General features: G+C 44.9%; 1 protein-coding gene across 1 annotated transcript; it reads right to left on the bottom strand.

Moving 5' to 3' along the window:
• Positions 1-17: 17 nt before the first annotated feature.
• On the bottom strand, positions 18-15876 carry FAAH2 (fatty acid amide hydrolase 2). Its single transcript, XM_079962337.1, has 11 exons — positions 15565-15876; positions 11393-11475; positions 10120-10256; positions 7161-7370; positions 6583-6702; positions 5502-5637; positions 4827-4944; positions 3737-3856; positions 2531-2642; positions 1742-1936; positions 18-1121 (listed from the first exon to the last, which is right to left on the bottom strand). The coding sequence occupies exons 1-11, from the start codon at positions 15817-15819 to the stop codon at positions 946-948; spliced, it is 1662 nt and encodes a 553-aa protein (XP_079818463.1). The 5' UTR covers positions 15820-15876; the 3' UTR covers positions 18-945.
• Between the last annotated feature and the right edge of the window lie 709 nt (positions 15877-16585).

The raw sequence follows: 16585 nt of genomic DNA, 5'->3' as shown, positions 1-16585 counted from the left end.
AAACAGAACCACAGACCTAAAGTACTATATAATTATATTCTCTTTGGTGCAAATGACATACATTTCATTTTGTTTGGTCCATGGGAACTGGCCAACAGCACTGTTTTTCAGTGTACCCAGTCAAAAGGTGCATAGAGTAACGTATGGATTTATCAACATCATGAAAAATAGACATACAAAGCAGGATTTGGAACCTCACATCCACAAGACATGGCCCCACAGGCTCAGAAGAGGAATGTGTGTGGCAAAACACTTGATACATCACATGTTCCATCATGTTCATTTGAACAGTCCTAGATTTACTAAGGTGTGTCTTCCAAGAGATTAAAAAGCTGCCCTCGTCTTCTTCCACCATGAGCCATGGCTGGGGACTCCCAAGTCCAACTTAGTGAGGACTCAACAACATCTTCTCCAGCACTGTTCTCAGTGTTCTGTGCAAATTGTGGGAAGCTGGGGGACCCCAATTTCCCAAATACATTTTCAAGTAGGGGAACTAGTCTCCAGCACAGATAAAAATTACAGATGCCCTTGGCCTGGCCTTGAAAGCAGCAAAGAAAAACCACGTTACATAGGGGACCAGGAGCCCTAAACTACCAACACCACAGTCAGGGACAGAAAACCCTCTCCCCATATCTCACAATATGATTGTCCTGTCAGAACCCTCACCCCCCTCCCCAAAACCCCCAATTTCCCTGAGAAAGGAGAGAGCATCCTATTGCCTAAACTTCTCAAGTAATTTTGTAATAAGAAAGGAAGAAAGCTATAGGTGCAGGTGGACTCTCTATCAGCTTTGGCCCTGTGGGAGGGAATTAAGTCCCCCTGGGTTGCAAGTGCGTGCAGGGGGGACAGGCATCAGAGCTCCTCCAATATCAGATGCAGCTGCCTGCTGCTACAGGTGGGGCACTCTTCGTGTTTCTGCTATCACCAGGACTCGGGCAACACACGCTAGAATGTACCAGGGAGAACCCATCCTCCAAATGCCTTCTCCAAGTATTGTGCCATGGCCAGAGTCAAGTGGTCATTGTAGGGTCCTGCCACCACCTGGATGCCCAAGGGGAGGCCTTCCTTGCTCAAGCCCAGCGGGCACTGGGTCACTGGTAAGCCCAGTATGTTGAAGATGGCTAAAAGGGGAAGAGAGAGTGAAAGGAATTAGGGACTCAAAGCACTTCTTTGCAACAAACGAACTAGAATCCAAGACATTTTGTTTCGCTGCTATCTAGAAACATTCTCTGAGAATTTGGAATTTATCATACTGGTTTTAAGTGCAAGAATAAATCAAGGGGTTCTGCACTGGCTAATGAAACACAATATGTCACAGAGGCCCCTAATAAACAAAGCACAGTTTGCTCCATACCCAGAGACTTCCCAAAATCAGGAGGTCAACATAACCCCATGGAAAAGTTGTATCACCTTGTTTAGAGGTAGCAGGACTGTGGAATTGTATAGTACATACCTATGTACTGCACACATATGGCTGCATCATATGCTATATCCTGTTCGGTGGGTGCACATGAGCATGTACACATGCAAAGAAAACCAGATTCACCCAAATGGTGAAATACAATTACTGCATGCTGCTTCCCTTTTTCTCCTGGTCTCCTGCTTCCTCTGCTTTTCCTGTCTTGAATTGTTACATTATAAGCTCCTGAAGGCAGTGACCTGTCTAACTCTGCAAAGCATCATGTACACTGAAATAATGTACATGAGTAATACATGCATATGCAAAATAGGAACTCCTTACCCGTGTAGGCAAAATTGAAAGGCATCCCCAGAGGAGTGTGGTGCTTGGGAGCAACTACAGGGTGTGAAGGATATAAGAGGACACCATCATTTCCCAGCAGATTCACCATCTCGGTCTGCAGACTCTGTGCCATGCTTGCTAGCTTAGCGTTCACTTTGGGACTGTATTTCACCACCTTCTCGGTTAATCCTAGTGCTAAGAGCACAGAGATGCAGGTAGGTCAAAGACAAACAGCAGTCATTGCAAAAGGCTGGATCATATGTAACATGATATACTAGAACAGGGGTAGCCAATGTGATGCCCTCCAGATATTGCTGGACTACAACTCCCATCATCCCTTAGCACGGGCCACAGCCAAGAGCAGGTACACAAGTGTTTGAAAACAACTCTTTTAGTTGTTGCCTTTCACTCCCAAACTTCCATGCTACTGGATGAGTTGAGGATCGCCAGACTCCTTAGTTAATGTGGCACCCTCTATATGTTGTTGGAGTCCAGCAGACATCAGCCCCCAACCTGCATGGCCAATGGTCAGGGGTGATGGGACTAGTAGTACACCAACATCTGGAAGGCGCTATGTTGGCTATCCCAGCCCTAGATTGTCAGCACCACCATCTTCCTTCCAAATATATGATGCTACCTTCTGGTCCCAAGCATTATTATATACATTCCTTTGCCAGCACTCCATATTTAGTTACCAGGAAATTGCCAAACAACCTGGATAGAACTAGCACATCAAAGAAGTGCAGCTATTTTAGAATAAAACTCTTAAGTTTAAAAACAGGACATTACCAATGGCTGGGATGGTGTGTGAAGACTTCCCTATCATCCACTTCAGCAGCTCCCATGACGGCCACACTGGCTTTCCATGATCCCCAAGAAGCTCTGTGAAGGTTTCTGTTTGCTGTAATATGAATATGAATGGAGAAGCAAGGACGAAGAGAATTCCGTAACGTTTTCTGCTTCTAGCTTTTTAAACTAGTATATTTTAAGCATGGTTTGCCAAACCTCCTCTCTCAATTTTACAAGGTACAATGACAAATAAATAAATCTTTCATAGTGGAGCAAGAGCTATGGAAGCAGGCATGAGTCCCAACTGCACCAGACGTTTAAAAGACGACATCACCTTGAACAGTCATGGTACGGCATCTCCCAAAGAATCTTGCAAAGTGTAGTTTGCTAAGGTTGCTGAGCATTGTTCGGAGATCCCTATTCTCCTCGCAGAGCTACAACTGCGAGACTGGTTTAACAATCAATCCCTCTTCTAGATTGAAAGAAGATAAAGTCCCTACCAGAGAAGAATGGCAAACTAAGCTGTTGGATTATGCCAAAATGGTGAAACTGACCGGAAAGCTCAGGGACCAAGAAGATCAAAACTTTAATAAAGAATGGGAAAAATTTACAATCTACCCGAGGGACCACTGTAAGCAGATGAAAATGTCAGCAGGATTACAATAACACTTGTAATGTAGAAAGTATTATGGACAAAAATTGAGAGATATAAAATTTGGATGATTAAATAATATGCAGTTGATAATAGGACCCATGGAGGGGAAGGTGGGAAGTCCAGAGATTTCGAAGAATCTCTAAATATTGTTATGTATATTGTACTGTTACAATTTTATACTTGTAAAATCAAATAAAAATTATTTTTAAAAAACAAAACCAAACAATCCCTCTTTCCAGGGAATTCTGGTAATTGTAGCTCTGGGAGGGAAATAAGGATCTCCTAGCAAATCTCTTAACAAACTACAGTTCCCAGAATCCTTTGAGGGAAACCATAATTGCCTAAAGTTGCATGGTACTGCTTTAAACGTATAGTACAGATTGGGGCCCATGGGAAGGACTAAGTACTTTTTAGAACCATGCTCTAGAGAACAATGTAAGTGCACAGAAACCTCCATGTGAAGATCAGCATCCCTGAAAGACAATTTGTCCATCGCTGCTGTTCTTCCCCTGTCGCAGGTAGGCTAACGCCCTGGTTTGCATTTTACATACCTGCCCATCACTGTCCTTGGAAGACATCATGACAGACCAGATCTGGAAGGAATACTTCATTTTGTGAATATTCACAGGCTGAACTTGAACACCCAGGTCAGCCTCCAGGTGCTTTACCACCTTGAAAACATAAGAGAGAAAATAACAGCCATTGAGTAAACAGTTATTAAAGGAGGAATTGAAAGCCTGGGGGCCGAAGAGCATTTAAGAAAAATATAGGATTCTTCTCATTCCACACAGACACAGTACACCAAAACAATATTATCACCACTACATCAGAGTTAGGAGGACTGGTAACACCTGGACATTCACAGATGGACGTCTGAACTTCTGAGGAGCTCCACTCTGCTTCAGGCAACATGATAGGAAGACTGTGTCTGTGGACTTTGCTATGCAACAACCTTTTTCAATAATTTTTTGTAATCACAGGGTGAAGATGGTATGCATGTGTGAACTCTCTCTCTCTCACAGAGAGAAGGATAGAGAGTGGTTTTCCTTAATCTTTGGTACTTTCACTGCAACTGCTAGTGAACATAGGGGTTGCTCCCTACACTCCAGCTTCAAGACTTCCACAGCTCACCAGAACATTATGTAAATGTACCCTAAGCTTAGCTATCAAAGCTCCACAGTAGCCCTTACATTTCCCATTTTGATTTGGCAATCCTACTTCAAGATAATTGCACTGCTTTGGGGCTATTTTATGCTATCCTTCTATTCATAATCTTGCTGCAAGTTGAACTGAGACTTTTTTCCTATAAAAATGCATTTAATTATTATTAATAATAAATATAACACAGCCAGTAGATATACAGCCAAGGTTTAAGGAAGGGATCGTTTCCTATCTGGAGATGCTGGGAACCGAATGGGGCAGGGGGCTTCTGCATGCAAAGGATATACTCTACCACTGAGCTATGGACCTGTGCATGAATCTGAAAAAAACAGTGCCCAGGTATGTGGGGGAACACGAAGGCATGCACAGGCAAATTTGAACAGGCTAACTCAGCTGTCATTTACCAAACGCCTACCTAAACTCCCTGATAACTGTGATGGCCCTCAAGTTTTTAAGCTACCAGATGCAGTTTCCTCTTACATTCCGATGAGCCTGAAGAAGCTCTTTGTCCACTGGGGAAACAAAGACAGAACCTCCGTCGTGCTCCATGGAGTAGAATTTCACATTCTTTAGAGATACTTTTTCATCCAGCTTCAACCTGAATAGGAAGGAATAAGATGGCCACAAGTCAGAAGCGAGGAGCACTTTGGTCCCATCCTCAGTTCAAGTCGGCAGAGTGGACTAGCTCCTTGATGTACACCAAGTTCTTATAATCAACTCTTGGTAAAAAAATGCCACAGCAACCGAAGGTGCCAGACCAGTGGGGATACTGTCCTCCATTAGGCAGACCAAGGCAGAGGATGATAGAGGGTACAGAGTAGAGCAAAGTAATGGATAACAGAGTCAAGTGAGCTATGCAGCCAATGCTGCACCCCTGAAGCAAGCCTGGTACCCAGAGGCACAGTGAGGGATGCTGTCCCACAGCCAGTGTGGAAATAAGATTCAACGGCCAGTTAAATCGGCTTTCCTACATGGTGTTGTGAAGGGGGGGTATTCAGACCTCTGCCTCAGTTAGCCCTGTCCCTCACTGTGCAGATCTCTACCGTCGGGGGCAAAGACAACCAGTGTCAATAATGACAGGTGCCAAACACATTTGCACTTCTTAGCAGACTAGGATTCACTTTATGCACTGCAAAAGTAATAAGAACCACTTACTTTGTAATGCCTGACCCAGCCATGACCCTCAACAGGGGTTCCAGGTCCTCTGCAAAACGGCACATTGGGCCAGTGCACAGGAACTTTGTCCGAATGCCCACAGCATTAGGGAATTGGCCGTCATTGGGAACCACACCTAGACAAACACACCGAGTTTAGCTTTGCATGACAAACCACATCGTTTTAGTTTAGTGACAGGGTTTAGTGACAGGGTTGGGTTCATATGCCACCTCTCCCATACACAGAGCACTGTATTCAAGGCTAGTTTAGGTCCAAACCAGAACCCTAATCAGTTTTCTGACAGAAAGGATACTGCTACTGCCAGTTACCTTGAGACTGCAGAACTGAAGAAGGCACACTCGGGTCCACCCTCTGTTCCACACAATGAACATTATGGCAACAGGATAAAGTATCCTGGCCCCATCCTCTGGCCAAAGAAGGAGCAGGTGCTGCAAATCTTGCTCTCTTCCCTCCTCCCATTGCTTTTGTATTAGTCTGTGAACTGGCAGGCAGGGGCCTTCCTGTCTTTTAATAGCCATGCAACGCTTTAGAAATGTTTTCAACAGGATACCGTTGCCAGATTTGGACTTGCTGCCTCCACTACAGTCATACCTCATGCTGCGTCTGCTTCAGGTTATGTGTTTTCGTGTTGCGTCCTGTGGCAACCCGGAAGTACTCGAATGGATTACTTACTTCCGAGTTTTACCACTCGCACAGACGTAGACGTGCTAAATCGTGCCATGTGCGTGCACAGATGTGGCACTTTGGCATGCATCAGTTCCGTGTTACGGATGGGCCTCCGAAACGGATCCCGTCCATAACACGAGGTTCCACTGTACTGAGATGCCAATTTGTGTAGCCAAAACAGCCAGGCCTTCAGGAACGGTAGCTGACTCTCCTTCTGAACTGGATGCCCAAATTCCCAAAGGCTTTTACCTTAAGGTCCAGTTGACCTTCCAAAGGAAATAAACCCTAATTCTTGAGAGGTAAGAGCATCAAGACAACCTACAACTGTTCTTTCTGTCCTTTCTTTTAGTTAACTTGGTGGAAAAAGAAGCAATGAGAAATGGGCATTTTGTACCAGTGGTGGGCTTGTGTCCAAAGACGCCATTGAAGAAAGCCGGCATACGGATGCTGCCCCCAATATCCGAGCCCACACCGATCACAGAACCAGCAGCTGCCAGGATGCAGCCTTCTCCTCCTGGAAGGCAAACAAAGGACAGACTGGCAGCGGACCACAGGCATATCTGAGTAACCCCGCACTTGCCACTCACAGAATCTGCTCTGGGAGACTGAAATACACATGGAGAAACAGAGTGGGCTAATCAGATTTTTTCCCCCAGGGATTGTCTTGCTAACCAGTACTAATCTCAAATACTTGCAGATCCAACAAAATAGAAGCATCACTGGCATACCTAACTTGCAAACTATTATAGGTGGCTTTCTGGTCCCCAATCCATATACAACCCTACTTCTATGTTGTATCAAAGTCAAAAATAAGCAACGTATTCCCAACTGCCCTCCATTCTTGTTGAGTTCTGGTCACTTGTTTAAACCACCATCACATGAGCAGTTAATCACTAGCAGGAGATTTGATCAGCCAGGACTAATGTATCTGTTCAGTGCAGCATGTTCTCACAAACGAGGTAGCCCACTCACCTGAGCTGCCTCCTACGATGCGCTCTAGGTCATATGGGTTGTTGGTCCGACCATAGACCCGGTTGCTCGACTCAAACCACATGCACAGCTCGCTGCAGTTGGTCACACCCAGTGGGATGGCGCCAGCCTGCTTTACCCGTGACACTACCGAAGCATCGGATGTGGAGATAATGTTACGACGGCTAACCAGTCCAGAGGCATTGGGCAACCCTACCACAACGAGGGAAACAAAAAGGAAAAAAAGAGTCAGAGGTTCCACAATAGCCTAGAGCAGTGCTAAAGGGCAGCTATAAGGCCAAGAGCCAAGGGAGTAGCTGCCCCCCAAATGTCTGGAAAATGATGCAATATGGTAGATACACCACACTATTTCAGCAATGTTTAATCAAGCAGGTATCTCTGGTTCTATTTGGTAGGTGTTTTTCATTTTCTGTAAACCATTTGCAGCCTGTAGTAGATAAGATAAAGCTCATCTTTATCATCTTTCCAGCTGGGGAAAGCAAATGCTCCTTTTAGCAGTGGAAGGGAGAAAGGTAAGTAATGAACTAAAATGAAAACAAAACCTAATACAGTAATGGTTTTTGCTCACTCTGTGCTTTATAACCCACCTCCTCATTTCCAGCCAGTTCCTTGATCTTTTAACATGCTCTCTGTCCTCAAGTATACAAGCAAGTACACAGTCCTCAAACCAAGAAGTATCTTACTTGTTTTGTATGTGTGAAGAGAGGTATGGCTTAGCCAAGGAGGAATAGGTTTGTGGGGAGCAAACCACAAATAGTAAATCTCATCCCTAGATACTCCAGAGGTACCTCATTAAGAGTGCAAAAATTGGTTGGCTTTACTGGAGAAGGAGTATCTTGTTTAACAAGTTTGGGACCACACCCTCTAAGATGCAGCAACACCAGAGAATTGCTGGTTTCAGACTAAAACCTGGCGCCCTCAGAGCAGCTGGATTTTAGCTTAGTCTGCAGAATTACATGAAGGAAAATCCCTAGAAGGTTAGCAAAGATGTCACTCACTGAGAAAAGGACGTGGGCTGCACTTTATACAGCACACCCTATTGTAAGATAACATAGCTTTCCCAAAACACAACAATTGGAAACCTTCTTCTTCTTCCAAGAAGTTCAAGATAGCACATGTCTACCTCCTAATTAAAGGGACGCAGGTGGCGCTGTGGGTAAAACCTCAACGCCTAGGACTTGCCGATCGCATGGTCGGCGGTTCGAATCCCCGCGGCGGGGTGAGCTCCCGTCGTTCGGTCCCAGCTCCCGCCCACCTAGCAGTTCGACAGCACCCCCGGGTGCAAGTAGATAAATAGGTACTGCTTTATAGTGGGAAGGTAAACGGTGTTTCCGTGTGCTGCGCTGGTGCTGGCTTGCCAGAGCAGCTTTGTCACGCTGGCCACGTGACCCGGAAGTGTCTGCGGACAGCGCTGGCTCCCGGCCTCTAGAGTGAGATGAGCGCACAACCCTAGAGTCTGGCAAGACTGGCCCATACGGGCAGGGGTACCTTTACTTTTACCTCCTAATTAATCCTCACAATTACCCTGTGATGTAGGGTTAGGTTGAGCATCATGTCTGAGTGGTGGATTTGAACCTTTGTCTTCAAAGTCCTAAATGAGTCGCCCACTCTTAGAAGAATGCCTTTAGGATTCAACTGATTCAAATACTAACTAAAGCCTTTGTTTTTTGAAATACTTGGAAGAAGATAAAAGACTCTCCGGAAGAGTGATGTGACGCACTATTTAATTGGGATCTGCCATTATGGGATAGACCAAGTTGCAGAGATACAGTGGTGCCCCGCAAAACGAACGCCTCGCAAGACGGAAAACCCGCTAGACGAAAGGGTTTTCCGTTTTGGAGGCGCTTCGCAAAACGAATTTCCCTATGGGCTTGCTTCGCAAGACGAAAATGTCTTGCGAGTTCCTGCGGGGTTTTTCCCCTTCCCCCCCCTTTTCCTAAGCCGCTAAGCCGCTTAACAGCTGATCGCTAAAAGCCGCTAAACCGCTAATAGTGCTAATCCGCTAAGCTGTCAATGGGCTTGCTTCGCAAGACGAAAAAACCGCTATACGAAGAGCCTCACGGAACGGATTAATTTCGTCTTGCGAGGCACCACTGTAAATAGTCATGGGGGAGGCGAGCTCTTAATTTGTTATTATATCTGTACTTCAAGTCTGATTTGGCAAATCTCCCCTGGAAAGACTAATGTTTGATGCAACCTGTATGAGAAAATTAATGAGCGAACGCCTAGATTTTATTTCATCGGAACTGAGAGAAGATGGCGTTTGCCACCAGAGAAGAACTTTTGGATTGATTCAGCATAAACAGCAACGTGTGAGGATATACTGCAAATAATAGACTTACCAGCTACAAAAAAAAAAAAAGGGGGAGAGTCATACAAATTTCACACAGAAGCATATTATTGCTCACTTCAACTCGCCTGTGGAAATAGCTCAGAGGCCATGAAAGAAGGAAGGATAACAACAGGAAGATTTAAAGAAGGAACTATTGGAAACTCAAGGCAGTAGAAACATAAGATGATTGGACCCCACTGAACTTGAAGCCTGGGAAGCCCCAACAAAAATTTATAATTTGGCAAAATATTTGGACTATATGATATGTATTTGTATAAATTGGAATATTTAATGTGATCTGATTAGATTGTTAAAATGGAAAACTTAATAAAAATTATTTTTTAAAAAAGGATTCAACTGATTCAAGCACCATTGTTTAGATATATTTGGCTGTCACTATTTTATAAGATCTCATTGACAGAGTTTTAAAAAATGAAGGAATGCCGATTTAAGAAAGCAACAAACAAAACGTCTTAAGGGTTGTTCTGTTACCCATTACTGTAAAATATTCATACGGAAACAAATCTATGAAATAGATAAATAAATTAAATGAGGGAAGACTACAGACTGCGGTCAAGAGGTGGGTGGAGGTTATGCAAGAGAACACACCGTATAGCGCAAAGGCTTCTTTGATGGTGATAGGGACCCCCAAGAAGGGGAACTTTTCCTTCAGTGACTCTTCATCATCTTGCCCCTCAGAGAGCAGCTGGTCGACCTGATGAGCTTCCTCAAGGGCAGCCTCAAACCTGAGAGGGATGGTTGGGTAAGAGCCAGAGGAAATAAGAGAAAACCCGTCAATCTCTAGAGCCTGGAACCTAACTGGTCTTCCTACGATGCTCATTTCGTCCCACACCTATTGCTCCTCCCAAGTTCCATCTCTGGAGCCACAGCCAGAGATGAAGCTGGAGAAAAACTTCGGAGGGAGCCTAGAGGAAACAAGTCTAAATGTTGCTGTTTTTTGTTTTTGTTTTTGTGCTTTGTGATCACCACAGCTTTGGAACTTCTCTAGAAATATTCGCTTAATGGCAAAGAGGTTCTTGACCTCGGATAAACAAAACAGGGTTCTGTCTCCAGGTTTCCCCTCAGGTATGCAGCCCCTTGCTATTTCCTACCTGGGAGAGAGGACAAATGGTCAAACAGCTTTTTAAAAATCCTTAAAAGAAGAACATGATGGTATACAACAGGGACAGAGAATCTCCACCTTGCAGCCAGTCGTGGTCTACAGGGGGTCTGACCCATTAGACCATCTCTCCAAAATACAACCACATGCCCACCAGCAAAGGATGACATTAGCTGATAGGCATGACGGGGATGGATGGCGTCCAAAGATTCCAGAGAATGCATTGGCAATGCAGATCCCTGCAGGAAATTTGGTGAGTGGGAGGCTCGTTATTGCCGGGTGCTGCTTTGTCCCATCCCGTGAGATGGGCCACCTATTACATCACCTTTCTCCACCATGCCCCTGCTTGTGCATCTTTCAGGAGCATCTGATCAGCAGCTGTTGGGAGACAGAGTACTAGGTGACACTTTATCCCACCTGCCTGCCCCATTCATCCAGTAGGCCAGCTCTCATGTTCTTAGTCTGAATACAGGATGGCCAAGGTCAGCGAAAGGTTCAGAAAGGACAAGTACTTCCGAGAATGAGCAGAGCTCCCTTTGTTTGGATTCGGAGAAGCTACAAACTAGTTACTTTTGCTATGATTGTGTTGCAAATCATAACTATGCGAGCACTTGGAAGAATTCTTCAGGAACTGTATTGACTCAAAGTAGGTCAATGTGTGAGGCAACAGAGAATCTCTAGCGGAGCACCGCATCTGCCTGCCCTTTTTCCTGTCAGAAGTAGAAATATGTTGAAACAGAAAGTATAAATTCCATCACTCACCTGTCTTTTACAACCGCATTGATCAACGGGTTGACTTCTTTGATCCTCCCAATGTATGTTTCAATAACATCAATACATTTCACCTGCAAGGAATAAAAAGTGCTCAAAAGATTGCTGCAATCTGGCTAACTTTCAGAGCATCTAATATGTGCTGAACATTGTGTTTTGTTTCATTAGCAATTAGCACCATGCCATGGATAGAATGCTAGGCTTGGAGCAAGGAAATCAAGGTTCGAATATTCTATAATAATTTAGTAATGATGATGATTCATTCTTTATATGCTGCTCAAGTCCCTCTGGGCAGCTATGAACTTCAATGGATCAGACCAAAGGTCCAAATAACCCAGCATCACAAAATGGTTTACAGATGTTTCTGTGAAGCTCACAAGCAAGGCAAAACGTCCATCGCACACTCCCTGCTATTACTTGCCAGAAAAGTACTTGTCAGTGGTACACTATCTCTGAGAAAGGAGGCTCTCCACACGGCCATGTAAGGAAGCCTTCAGTCAGTATTTTAGCCTCACTCACCTCACAATATTTGTTGAGTAGGGGAAAATTGGAAAAGCCCATGCATAGTATGTCTGAGTTCCTTGGGAAAGTGGTGTAATATACGTGCAATAAAATAAGTGATAAATAAGTTTATCATTAACCATTGGGTATGAGCAGCAATGCGAGGGAAGCCGCTGATAACAACGGATTTCAGAAAGAGGCAGAATTTAGCTCATGCTCACTATTACGAATGATTTCCCTTGCCATCTGGGAATGTGCCTACATTTAACATGCATGTTTTCCCTCAAAGAATACTCAGAACTGCATTTTACCCGCACTGAGCTACAACTCCCAGCACCCTTAACAAAATATAGTTTCCCACAGGTATTATTTTGAGGGAGGAAATGTGCTTTAAATGTTCATTGAATATTAAAGGTATTGAGGTGGGACATAGAGTCTATAAATTAAGGGTGTCAGTGGTGTTGACACTAGAACAACCTTTGGAGAGCGTTCCCAAAACATTAGAAGAAATTAAAAGGTTTGGAGAAGTGGCAGGTTTCAAAATAAGCTCAGATAAAACAACAATATTGGTCAAAAACATGGATGAGCAGTCAAAAAAATTTTTTAGAAAGGATGTCTAGTTTAAAAATAGGCAAAAAGTTGTATTTGGGAATTTGGCTTACAGTAAGAAATCTTACTGGGACGCGGGTGGCGCTGTGGGTTAAACCACAGAGCCTAGGACTTGCTGATCAGAAGGTTGGCGGTTCGAATCCCTGCGACGGGGTGAGCTCCCATTGCTCGGTCCCTGCTCCTGCCAACCTAGCAGTTCGAAAGCACATCAAAGTGCAAGTAGATAAATATGTACCGCTCCGGCGGGAAGGTAAACGGCATTTCCGTGTGCTGCTCTGGTTTGCCAGAAGCAGCTTAGTCATGCTAGCCACATGACCTGGAAGCTGTACACCGGCTCCCTCGGCCAATAAAGCGAGATGAGTGCTGCAACCCCAGAATCGGTCACGACTGGACCTAATGGTCAGGGGTCCCTTTACCTTACCTTTAATAAATCTTAACCTATTTGAAAATAATTACTGTATTTTTCCATGCATAAGACTAGGTTTTTCCCCTTAAAAATAATGTCAAAAATCAGGGGGCTTCTTTTACACGGGTGCCATCTCTTCCCATTTTCTTAAATCTGAGTCCCCCAAAACAGGGGGCATCTTATGCATGGGGGCATCTTATAGAAGGAAAAATATGGTATATTAAATTGGGGAAAGAGGTTAAGAAAGATATGGGGGAGAATATGGGAAACCTCCAGATGTTGCCAGACTACAATTCCCACAAGCCCTAAAAAGCATGGCTAATGGCTGGGAACAATGGGAGCTGCAGTTCAGCAACATGTGATGATGACACAAAGTTTCCCCACCCCTATGAAAGTTGCACAACAGAATGTAAGGACTCAAATGAGCCCATTTTCCTGTATAACCATGAAAGACAATTACTGTATGTTATCTGCCTGTGTCAAAAGTCTATGCCACGGTAACCCCATACAGGTTTTGGCTAAGTTATAATCTGAACAGAGCTTGGAGGCTTATTTGAAAATCTTCTAAATGAGAATGTACACAAGATTTCTCCTAAGATTCCAAACCTCTTTACAATACACACCAAGCAAGTCACTGGAAAAAACCACATTCCTTTAAGGAAGGGAGGGGCAGGAGATGAGATTCTCAATACCAATCTCTTGCCCTGACGCAAAGCAACTGAAGAACAGTGCAATGCTTGTTTAGAATAAGGTTACCAGATTTTTTTCAATGAATCCGGGGACACTTTTCAACTTCAATGGATTTTGTATGGGGACTGATTTGTAAATCCAGGGACTGTCCCCGGGAAACAGGGACATCTGGTAACCTTAGTTTAAAAGCAAGTGTTGATGAAACAAATTTGAATTCACTCATGCAACAAGTGTATTTAGAATTGGAGGGGAGGGGACATCAGAACCAACGGTGGTACAGTTGATTACCTTCTTAAATCTAGATTTTCAAATAGTAACTTGCTGAGAGTAAAAATTGCCTCCTGGTGACCAGGCTGGTTTGTCATTCCCCCACCCAACCTAAAAATCGGTAGTACAGGTGGATAAAGCAAGGAAGCCAGCATCATTGTGGACTAGTAACTCTCTATCCCTAATAATTATTTGCATTAATCTGCAAAACAAAAATTAAACCTAATAACAGGAAGTTCTCTTACTCTTCTCCAGATGCTTTTGGCTATTTCAGAATTGCTAGGATAATTCTATGAAGTGCAGGTACATCGACAACCCAAGTGGAACCAATCCAAATTTATTTCATCATGAACACCAGCAGGGCTCATTGCAAATTTATTTGTATCTTCCACAGAAAAGTGGGCAGAAGGTAAACAGCAAGAGCATGGCAGGCTTTGCATTTGGTGAGATTTCTTTAAAACATTTATTTAGTGGGTAAACTGAAGGCAGACGAGACCCTTATCAAATGAGTATAATGTTCAGCAGATGAACTTTAATGCTGCAGAGATAGTGGCTTACCAAACCGTCTGAAGAATTAGAAAAGTTTCAGATATTGCCATTTTTAGGAGCTGGATTTCTCTCTCCCACCCTCCCACCCCCAGCTCTTGGTCTTTCCCACATGAAAGCTACATGTCTGGAGTCAGTAGACCACTACCATGGATGACTAACTGAGAAATCCAAATCCCTGAATCACTGTGCTGAAGGGTGATTGAATGAGGCAATTGAATGGCGTTTTAAAGGCTTCTGCAACCATGGAAGCTCCAACCATCAGTGTGGAAGCGATGCCAGCAAAGAGCACCCCAATGCACCCATCCAAATAGTGAGTAGAACCAACCACTAGTGGCGTCCCCACCAGCAGAAATCTCTGAAACTGGGTGCTTCAGGGGTGGGGCTGAGCCACCACAGAATCCTATGGATCCTCTGCCGATCCTGCTACTGTCACATAATGGCAACAGGTGCAATCCTGGTCTGTTCACTGTGCTAATACAGCAGATGGGTATTTTTCTGCTCCCTCCACCTTTTGATGTGCCCAATATTATCTGCCTTCACCATTCTGGTTGTAAAAGTGGTACTTTTAATAGTAAAAGTACTATTAAAGAGTACTGCCTCTTTCCTTTAACTAAAGGGAACATCGCCCACATTTGTTTTTTCTTTGCAAGCAGGTGGAGTATCTAATAGAACTACCTGGACTACATACAAAGATCATGGGGTTCGAATTAAGGGCTTATGCTGATTTATTCTGAAAGGTTCACCCCTTGTGCCTAGGCCAAGAATCTCCCACGCCAGATCTAGATTCCATACTCCGCAAACAAGCTGCAAAGAAATTAAAAAGAGAGCACTAAGGCTGTGGGAGGCGACATGCCCCTGCTATCTCGGAACAGATATTCCACTAAATATTCCACACTGGATTTTGTGGCACAACTTCATAAGCAGATCCTCAGTCAGGCTAGGATATATGGAAGCCTAGGTGGTCTAGGAACATGGGGCATTCGCGAAGGGCTAGGAATCCCCAAGCTTTGCCTTGGAGTAGACCCCTTCCTAGCAAAACTACAATGCCCAGCAGCGCTTGCGGGGCGATCCCCTCCCACATCTCTCTCTCTCTCTCTCTCTCTCTCTCTAAAACTCAGAGACGGGCTGTCCGGGCCCTTACCTCCCTGCGGCGGATCCGCCGCGCCAGCTCCACTGCGGACAGCAACAGCAATGGGTGTTCCGGCGGCGGGACGGCGCGGGCTCTGCTGGGGCCAGGAGAAGAAGCAGCAGCAGCAGCCACCGCCGCCGCCGCCGGCGCCCTCAATGGGGAGCGGAGGGCTGAGGCGCGCGCCGCCAGGCTGAGCAGCGCGAGGAGGGCTCCCGAGAGGAAGCGCAGCACGAGCACGACGCAGCGCTCTGCGCGAGAGAGCGCCATGGCAAAAGAGTTCGCAGCTCCGGGCCAATGCTGCCGATCAGAGCGGAAGGTGCGCGGCCACGCCCATTGGGGGGTGGGGGTGAGGGGGCCCGTCGGCCTAAGCTCCGCCCCCTCCGCTCGCCCCTCCCCGTCCCCGAGATTTAAATCGTCAAGCGAAGGAACGACAGGCTAGTTAGTTTTTCCTCAGTCAGAGGGAGAGTTAAGAAACAGAAACAAGCAGCTCCTAAAGGGCCCTTTTAAAATGAATGAGTGAATAAAATAAAATAAAATAAAAATACAATACAATACTGTGATCTTCGGATGAAGGGTGGTATAGAGATTTAATCACTAGTAATAAGCACATTGAATTATTTATTTATTGCATTTATATCCCACCTCCCCCCCCAGGTGGTGTAGCTCAGGGTCTCCCCCTTTCTCATTTTAATCCCCACAACCGCCTTGTGCAGCACCAGGTTAGGTGCAGGCAATTCCCCCACACAGGGTGCCAAGCTGATGGGGCACAAAATAATAATAATAATAATAATAATAATAATAATAATAATAATAATACCTGAATTTATACGGGTACCTACTGAGGAGATCCCTGGGGCATGGCTAAACCAGGTGAGGGTAGCTGTTGGGTCTCAAACCATAGCTGTCAACTTTCAGATTTGAAAATAAGGGATCAGCAGTCTCGAAAATAAGGGATCAGCAGCCTCACCTGTCCCGGGGACAGTCTACGGGATATCTCACAATCCGGGATAGCAGTGGGAAGCAGCGGGAGACG

Source organism: Podarcis cretensis (genome assembly GCF_951804945.1).
Source record: "Podarcis cretensis genome assembly, chromosome: Z".
Taxonomy (NCBI): domain Eukaryota; kingdom Metazoa; phylum Chordata; class Lepidosauria; order Squamata; family Lacertidae; genus Podarcis; species Podarcis cretensis.
Note: the sequence above shows the minus strand (reverse complement) of the source record. Positions and strands in the feature narration are given on the sequence as shown.

Coding starts and splice junctions, on each gene's coding strand:
- FAAH2 (XM_079962337.1), bottom strand. CDS start 15,819: ATGGCGCTCTCTCGCGCAGAGCGCTGCGTCGTGCTCGTGCTGCGCTTC. Junction 5,638..6,582: donor TGGACACAAGCCCACCACTG/GTACAAAATGCC, acceptor GTGTTTGTCTAG/GTGTGGTTCCCAATGACGGC. Junction 1,122..1,741: donor TTTCAATTTTGCCTACACGG/GTAAGGAGTTCC, acceptor TTCCCCTTTTAG/CCATCTTCAACATACTGGGC.